The sequence below is a fragment of the Rhopalosiphum padi genome, chromosome 3 (genome assembly GCF_020882245.1).
Source record: "Rhopalosiphum padi isolate XX-2018 chromosome 3, ASM2088224v1, whole genome shotgun sequence".
Classification (NCBI taxonomy): domain Eukaryota; kingdom Metazoa; phylum Arthropoda; class Insecta; order Hemiptera; family Aphididae; genus Rhopalosiphum; species Rhopalosiphum padi.
Genome location: NC_083599.1, coordinates 64,967,348 through 64,977,252, shown reverse-complemented (window position 1 = coordinate 64,977,252; position 9,905 = coordinate 64,967,348). Strand labels below are relative to the sequence as shown.

Here is a 9,905-nt window from a genome sequence, read left to right as displayed (position 1 = left end):
TATTGACTATTAGCTATTTATAAATTTACAATGGATATTATAATATTTTACAGGATCGACTACGTTTCATACAGTATCTCACCATGAGCCATGAGTTAACATTAATACCACCAGGTACCGCCACATTACTCAAAGGCCGGTTACATTCATTATTTAGAAATTTTGTTGTATTGAATATAGATTTTATAGTATTTTGGTAAAGGTAACGCGGGCGAGGTACGGATAAGTTTCCCCCGCGATTATCACCAATATCTATCCGGTAGTAAATATCAGAAGGTAAATAAATTGCAGGCCGTTTTATGCGTTAAGACTCAGAGGTTCCCAAACTGGGCGCCGCGGTGTGTTGTTAGGGGAGCCTCGGCTGTGCCTCGCTGCCGACCATATTATCTGGTCTAAAAATAAACAACGATATTTTACGATGACGGACACGGTCATTATGATCTTGATTATTAAAAATGCTGCATTCCTACAATCAGTTATTATTACTAAACTAACCAATTACCTATTGTATTTGATAAAGATAAACGACTGTTCGTGTCTGGTGTAAATTCGTTTCTGCGTTAGTATTTATTACCTATGTCCTATACACTCCGGTATCAGTCTCGGTGTGTTATAATTTGTTCAAGTGTCTTAAGAATATATATTTAGTAAATTCTGTGATTTTCTTTAAGTTGTAACTTTGTTCTGTGTTTAATTATGGATCGATTTTTATTAAACAATCGTAAACGTACGAGTACATGTGAAGACGAATAAATTTTACCATCAACCAGTCGCGGAGAAACAGTAAAAAAGCGAAAAATTCGTAAGTATGATGATAGTTATTTGGATTTTTGCTTTACATCAACATAAATTAACGGTGAAGAGAGACCACTATGTGTATTATGTATGAACGTTTTAGCACCAGAATGCATGTTGCCGAGTAAATTGAAGCGTCATTTAGAAGCAAATCACAAGTATGTGATTGGCAAACCTCACGATTATTTTATTAGAAAGTTAATAGAACTAAAACAGGAAAAAAGTACGTTTTTCAAGAATGCATCAATACCAAGCAATGATTTGATTGCATCTTATAAAGTGTCCTATAGAATTGCGAAATGTAAGAAGCCCCATACTATTGCAGAAGAGTTGATTTTACTGGCTGCTATAGATATGGTAAATATTATGGTTGGTGAATCTGCTGGGAAATTACTCTCAAAAGTGCATTTGTTCAATAATACGGTTAGCCGCAGAATTCACCATATGGCGGAAGACCTCAATGATCAATTGATAGAAAAAATTAAAAAAAAGTGAATTTGGGTTTCAGCTGGACGAGGCTACGGATACTAATAAGGATGCTCATTTGATATGCTATGTTAGGTTTATAGATGGTGATGACATGATAGAAGACCTACTCTTTTGTAAAAATATTACAGCAAGCGCTAAGGCTCAGGACTTATTTGATATTCTTAATAATTTTATGTCAGAAAATATGTTGGATTGGACTAAATGTGTCGGTGTTTGTACTGACGGCGCTCGTTCCATGTCTGGCAGTTTTGGAGGATTACAGTCACTTATTAGAAACAAAGCCCCTGATGCACTGTGGACCCATTGCATTATCCATAGAGAAGCATTTGCGGCAAAATATCTGAGTCCTGCGTTGAACCAAGTATTAGAATGTGTAGTAAATGTCGTCAATTTTATAAAAACTCGTCCAAGGCAAGATTTTAAAAAATCATGTGACGATATGGGAGCTGAACACTCAAGTTTATTGTACTACAGCAGTGCACGATGGCTCTCTCGTGGTAATGTTTTACGAGGTTGGTAAATAAAGTAATGAGACTGATATCGTAGCTTGTTATATGATAACACTAATGACATTCCGTTTGAAAAGGTTTGTAGATAAACATTTAATGTACCTTCAATACGAGTTTAAGTTTTGTAGTGTCACGTGTTGGTCTGTGACAATTATTTTCGTAAAACGGTTTTTTTAGTACGTTCTGAAAATGAGTGACAACAATTTTGAGCAACGGTGTGCTATCCGATTTTGTTTCAAACTTGGACACAGTGCGACAGAAACTTTTCAAAAGCTCCAACAAGCGTATGGAGATAGTGTACTTTCAAGGGCTCAGGTTTTTAGATGGTTTAAGGCATTTTCTGAAGGCAGAGAGGCGATTGAAGATGAACCTCGCAGTGGAAGACCTTCAACTGCAAAAACTGATGAAAACGTCATCAAAGTTCGTGATCTTGTCCGATCCGATTGTCGGTTGACGGTCAGAATGATCGGAGAACAGTTAGGATTGACTCACACCACCGTTCATCAAATTTTGACCAATGATTTGGAAATGAGAAAAATTTGTGCAAAAATGGTTCCGAAAATTCTGTCGCAAGACCAAAAGGACAACAGGAGTGACAGGTGTCTCGATTTTTTGTAACAGATTGAAAATGACCCTACTTTCTTAGAACGTGTCATTACTGGTGACGAGTCTTGGATTTTCGAGTACGACCCGGAAACAAAGCTTCAGAGTCAAGAATGGCACACATCAGCTTCACCCAGGCAAAAGAAAGGAAGGATGAGCAAGTCAAAAATCAAAAGCATGCTGATTTGTTTCTTTGATAGCCAGGGAATAGTCCACAAGGTGTTTGTTCCTCAAGGCCAAACAGTCAACCAACACTTTTATAATGAAGTTCTTGAAAAACTTCGAAAAAGGGTCATTCGTGTGAGACCAAACATCAAAAACACCTGGGTGCTGCATCATGATAATGCACCTTGTCACACAGCCATTTCAATCAGCCAGTTTTTGGCAACCACAAATATTCCTGTGGCCCCTCAACCCCCTTATTCACCCGACTTGAGCCCTTGTGACTTTTTTCTCTTTCCACGAATAAAAATTCACCTTAAAGGACGACATTTTGGGACACTAGAAAATATTCAATCATCTGTGACCGACGAACTGAAAGCTATTCCAGTAACTGAGTTCCAGAACTGCTATAAACAATGGAAACATCGACTCCAGCGCTGTGTGGATTCTCAGGGTAACTACTTTGAAGGAGACAATGTAAAGTAGTAATTTTAGTTTAATAAAAATGTTATAAAAAAAATCAGTCTCATTATTTTATTTACACACCTCGTATCACGTACGTTTGAGCTATGGCATATATATATTATATATTCCTTAAAGAAGAAGGGCACAAATATGCCAATGAATTTTCTGACGAAAATTTTTTAATAAAACTGGATGCACTGGACTTTAAAACAGGGAATTTTGGGATTGTTTTTGATAGCATCACAATATAATACTGAACACTTTCACATATTTGTGGACTTGTGTTTAAAAATGTTATATAAAAAATATAATAATTAAAACACTTGTTTAAATCACAGACTAAAGCAGTGCATCAAAAGAATACAATTGCTTAAAGGACTTAACAATTAATGTTTTCAGTTGCCTCGCACTTTTAAAAGCTGAAATGACGCCCTTGGCAAAAGCAAATGTTTATTTATAGCTAATATCAAAATATTATATTATGTAGAACAACGGTTCCCAACCTTTTTAGTAGTGCGGACTACCAATTTTGTAAAATTCATTGAGGACCTCTAATAATTAATAGCACACCTATATGGCTATATACGTAGGTATGTATACAATATATTTTATAATATTATTACTTATTAGGTGTATAATAAAAATATTTAATAATATTATATATTATATATTTTAAATATAATATAAATTAGTAATGTTTATATTATATGGTTCACGGCCCAATTTTACGCTGCTCGCGGCCTATTTGTAGAATATTACCACTAGATGGCGTTCTAATCATTCGGACTTTTGTAAGATAGTGAAGAGGTGAAGAGGACATAACATTTGATGCTCGGTCCCTCCTACTCCCCCGGCCCAATATATCTTAGTCCATGGTATTACCATTGATTTTAGAATATACAGATAAGCGGTGCTGTACAAAGATATGGCAACCAGTCTCTTGAAACAGGATTGAAGTATGATAAAAAGAATGATTTGATGCTTGGATTTGAAAATTTTGGAAATGTTGTTACTGATAGATTTGCCAACCATGTTTTAGTTTTCATGCTCAAAGGTTTATGCAAAAAATGGAAGCAGCCATATGCTTATTACTTTTGCCAAGGGACAACCAAAACACCAATGATGATATCGTGTATTAACGAAGTCTTAGAAAGTGTTTAGAGACCTGGGTTAAAAGTAGTGGCAACAGTTTGTGATCAAGGTTCCACAAATAGAAGTGCAATAAACCAACTGATTGAGACAAATCAGAAATCTGCAATCAATAATCATATAATAGGTTTTAACATTAAAAATGTAGAAATAGTTCCAGTTTATGATGTACCTCATTTAACAAAGAGTATCCGGAATAATATGCTTGATAAGGATGTAGTATTTACTCTGGATGGTAAGGAGCATTATGCCTCTTGGGATCATATTATTGAATTGTATAGTATTGACAAAGACAATGAAAATTATGAACTTAGAGCTCTACCCAAATTGAAAGTTTGTTATGCCACACAGGTTTTTAGTCAGAGGGTAGCTGCTACTATGAAACTGTTGTCTAAACTTATGTACAAAAATGATAATTTGAACTCTGAAGGCATGGTTGAATTACTTCTTTTTATGGACAAAACATTTGGTTCATTGAACGCATCAAAACTTGTGAGTGATCCAGGTAAGCCATTAACAGGAGCAGTTAACATTGAATCTGAGTCCATCCATATAAATCACTGGAATAAGGCAATTAAATTATTTGAATCGATGAAATTTATTGATAAAAATATAAAGATTCCAGTGAAAAGACAGCCACTATGTATAACTAATTGGATATTTACACTGAAATCATTTAAATATCTTTGGTTCAAGTTAAAAAAACAATATTCTTTCAAGTTTTTAATAACCAGAAGTATCAACCAAGATTCGTTGGAATGTTTCTTTGGCAATATTCGGAGTCATGGTCATAGAAATATAAATCCAGATTGTTTTCAGTTTGTTTTATCATTCAAAACTCTGTTAATAAACAATTTAACATCATTCAAGTCTGCTGGAAACTGTGAATCGGATAACTCAGAATTACTGGATAATTTAAAACAATTGCTTACATACTCACCATTATCCATTTATGAAGAAAAAGCAGATTTGATAAATATCCCTATCATACATGATGTCTACAACTATGTTTCAACAATGACTGATTTGAACATTGAATATGTTGCAGGATATCTTGCTAGAAATCTTTTAAAAACTGTGGATAATTGCAAAAGTTGTAAAAAGTACTTAGTAACTTCAAAGAGAACAAATGCCTTTATTCTTGCTAGAGACTACACTGGTAAATCATTGGTTGATCCTAATTTTTCTTTTTTTAACACTATAAAAGAAATGCTACACATTTCAAAATATATAGTCAGGGGTGTTCCCATAGGGTATACTACATATACGCCGTATACTCTCAAGATATTTTGTCAGAAATATGGGTATACTGCGTATACTCTCAAATTATATACAAAAAAAAACTGGTTTTGGTTACTCAGAAAATGCTACGAAAGTCAATTATTATTTATGACGCTGATAACGGAAATATGACACTTATATCTTACAACTATTATTAGATTCTCAGAAAACAAGAAACGAACTATCGCGTTAGATGATGGAAATGCGTCTGACTCTGAACACGATTAATTTAATCAGTACATCCGTTACCGCCGACTTGTAACATTTTATTATTTTTATAAATCGATTGTGCGTTGTGTGATCTACCGTTTGTGTTTACCGTGAATAAGTTCTTAATTCTTTTATTAATTATTATTTACTAACGTATTCATTTTATTTGAGCAGTTTTATTAATTTATTTAATTGAGTTTAATTAACTATCCTAATCTGTTTTACTGTATAAAGTGTTATTTAAATTTTTATCAAAATATGAGTTCGAATTTTAAACGTGAAAGCGGAACACTTGATAGTTTTTTTATGCCCCGAGAAAAAAAACCTAAAAATGCGACTAATACTGCCATTTGTGCTACTAGTTCACACGAGCTAGTGATGCCCAATGAAGAAAATTTTGTTAGTGATAGTCAAATCGATAATCAAATACAAGATGTATGGGATACTTCCAAAATTTGGCCTGCATTATGGACAAAAGAACAGGTAATAGAGTTTCAAAAGAAAAACTCATGGTTAAGTAGCAAAAATGGGAAACTAGGATGTAATAATTGCATTCAAGCTAAAAATAGTATCAATTTTCAAAAATCTAACATCGATAGCAAAGTTCGAATTTCTTCTGAGTGGGTAGGCTTTGAAATCATAGCTGCTGGGTGTAATCGTACAAATCAACTGGCTTCATTAAGAAATAAAATTAAACAACATTCAGAAAGCAAAGCTCATGTGTTAGCTGAAAACATATTGAAAAAAAGCTCAGACAAAGTATTAGATAAAATGTTCGAACGTATATCTGAAGTAGAGATTGATTCCAATACGCGACTTTTTAGAACTGTATATTGCTTGGCAAAAAATCACCGTCCCTTTAAACAGTTTGAAGAACTTGTTCAATTACAACAAATCAATGGATTGGACATGGGATCTTCCTTACATAGCAGAATAACTGCCACTCGAATGGTAAACGTCATTGCAAAGGAGATGCGCAAACGACTTATTTTACGCCTTATACAGTCGAATTCGAAATTTACCATAATGATTGACGAATCAACAACGCTGAGTACCAAATGTACACTAATTTTGTATATTTCATCATATTTTGACGTAGAATCGCCGGTTGTAGCATTCTTAGACCTGATTGACTTAGATAGACAAGATGCTGAAACTATCGAAAAATCTATTTGGTTAAGTTTAGAATGTAATGGGATATCAACATCGTTTGCATTAAACAACTGGATTGCTTTTGCCAGTGACGGAGCAAGTGTAATGACGGGTAAGAAAGCTGGAGTTGCTACTAAACTACGCGAAAAAATTCCGAATCTATTTACCTGGCATTGTTTATGTCATCGCCTCGAACTCTCAGTACATGACGTAATAAAAGATTGTACTGGAGTCTCTCGTTTCCAAAGTCTAATGGACAAACTCTACGCTTACTATCATCAAAGTCCTAAAAATTCAATGGGTTTAGATAAATCTTGTGTTGAAGTAGGCATTGAAATGAAAAAAATAGGTCGTGTTTTGAATGTACGCTGGTCTGCAAGCAGTTTTCGAACTATAAAAGCCATATGGAATAATTATCCGGGAATATATTTACATGTTAGTAAAACACATGATGTGACATCAAATGGCATAAAAAAAAAATTAGAATCCTCTTCTTTTTTGGAGGAACTTGGACTTTTTTACGATGTTCTTTCTGAGCTTGCAATGTTATCTTGTATATTACAGTCCAGAAAAACAACTCTAATGCGTGCCCAGTCGGAGATAAATAGAACGATTAGAATTTTAGAAAGTCTGAAAGCTGAACCTGGGGAAAAAGAAAAGGAAATTATAGAAGCTATTCAGAAAGGAATTAACAAAGGTGTCAATATTACAATGACAAAATCAGGAGGGATTAACAGGTTACAATTTTTGCAAAATTTAGTAGACAGAATGCGTCAACGCTTATTTGATGACTCAAAAAATAAAACAATGCTAGAAGACATTCAGGTAAAGAAAAAAACTATTATTTTGATAATTTATTTCAATATTTTGATTATTTAAACAGAATAAATGAATATTTAATAAATCGTCTTTTATTTTATAGGTAATTGATGAAGTGTTCAAAGTAGCAACTAATGATGCAAAGGGAGAAGATGAAGTTAAAAGAGTATCACAGACATTAGGTTTTTCTGAATTTGAAAGTGTAGTTGACTTCCGTTCAAGAAATGTTTTTTCTAGTTTCATGAAAGCATTAAATATACTCCCAACTTCAACAGCTGATTGTGAACGAGGGTTTTCCGATATGAATTTGACAATAACTGATTTAAGGACTAGCTTAAACATTGAAAATGTGTCAGATTTGATGTTCATCTCTATCAATGGCCCTTCAATTGCAGATTTTAATCCTAGACCTTATATTAAAATTTGGTTAAGAGATCACCGTTCTGCCGTTTCCACTCCTAGAGGTAAAGAAAGAAAAGAAATAGACGACGAAAATAAGATGCAGAAATTATTTTTTAACAATTTATTTAATTAAATTTTTTAGTATTTGTATATTTTCATATTTTATTGACTTATAAAGGTAATTTCAAGCTTTTTTTAAAAGTTTGATTTTTTTTTTCATATTTTTAACACATCCTTTATAATTATAGACCACAGTAAAAATATTTGTATATTATTAAATATTCATGTTTATTACTTTTATTTTAAAAAGATTTATGAGTATTTTTAAATACTTAAAAAAAGGTTCTATTTGTATCATTCTACCCTCCCTTGTTTAAATCATGGATCTTCACCTTGACTAGAGTCTTAGTATACTCTCAAAAAAAATATTGGGAACACCTCTGTATATAGTTCCAATAATAATGGAACATTCAATAGGATATAAATTAACTAAAATATTAGATATATATTTAGAACCTATAAATTATAGTTGTTCCAAACACAATTTGAAACATATTTTATTTCAAAAGTTTAAAAGTTTTTATTTCTTTACTCTTTCAAAAAATATAAATCATATTTTAAATGGTTTATTAAACAATAATTTTTTTAACAAAATATGACATCAACGATCAACATAATTAAGTTATATTATTAAATTTTATACACATATAAACATATTATAACATGTTTATAAAGAAAATAATTTAATATTATCTATACAAGTTCCTTATTATTATTTCTCTAAGTTTATATATTTAAATAAAATATATGAGTTTAACTGTTTAATAGGTAAGTATTATTTTTTTTATTATTATGTTAATAATTATAATTCAATGAGTTTTTTAAATTTATATATACTTATATTTTAAATTTTGTTTTTGTTAATAAATTTTAATAAATGTAAGATTGCTAAGCACCTATTATTTTTTTTGAATAAATCTTTATTATATTGATTTGAAATTATAATATAACAGTAAATGTGGTAATGTTTTAATTTGTAACATTATTAGTTCCTTAAATAAAATATAATAGGTATCTTACTTACCTACTACCTAGGGTAAATGGTTTGTTGAAATTACTTATTATGTATATCCATTTTTCTATCATTTTATAATTCAGAATTATTATTACAATACCGTGTGTGTGTAGTTCATACATTAATTGTATTATTATTATTACAACTCATTAATCAATAAATTAATAATAACAATTAACAATGAAACTTTAGGTAAGTGGATTCAAAAATTAAATACCTATTAAAAAGTAAAAACAATGATAATGTAATATGTTATATCTTTATTCTTGTTGTTTAATTCAGAACTCAGACGTTGGGATCGCTGCGTACGCGGAACGATTTTTTCGTTCGAGTCGGTCATCTATTTTATTATGTTATCTATGACCAGTTATAAGACGTCAGCCGCTATGTGCCGGTACACACGACCGATATTTCATCGTACGATTTATTTATCGTATTAAAATATTATCGTACGATATTATAAATAACATGGTTATAAATTAAGCTGTTCACACGATTACTATAAAATGTCGTACGATAAGATAATCGTACGACGCCTTCAAAACTGTCGGAGACGTTTTGAACTTCTGTCCGATAAAAATATCGTATGACCAAAATATTTCAATCGAAATGTACATAAATAAACTGATTAGAACACACGAACGATAATATTTATCGGCTCAAAACATAGAAAGTGTTTAGTATCCATCATGTCTTCGGAGGATGAATGTGATTTTTCTAGTGGAGTCAACTCTCCAAAATCAATTGAATTTGTGGAAGACGATTTAAATATCGATATCGAGATTCTTATCAGC

General features: G+C 31.9%; 1 protein-coding gene across 1 annotated transcript; it reads left to right on the top strand.

Annotated features, from left to right (window-relative positions):
- Positions 1–7,363: 7,363 nt before the first annotated feature.
- On the top strand, positions 7,364–8,157 carry LOC132923792 (E3 SUMO-protein ligase KIAA1586-like; the record flags this gene model as incomplete). The annotated part of the gene is made up of 2 exons (XM_060987765.1): positions 7,364–7,640; positions 7,738–8,157. Coding segments are annotated over exons 1-2 (663 nt in total), but the record flags the coding sequence as incomplete, so codon positions are not given.
- Between the last annotated feature and the right edge of the window lie 1,748 nt (positions 8,158–9,905).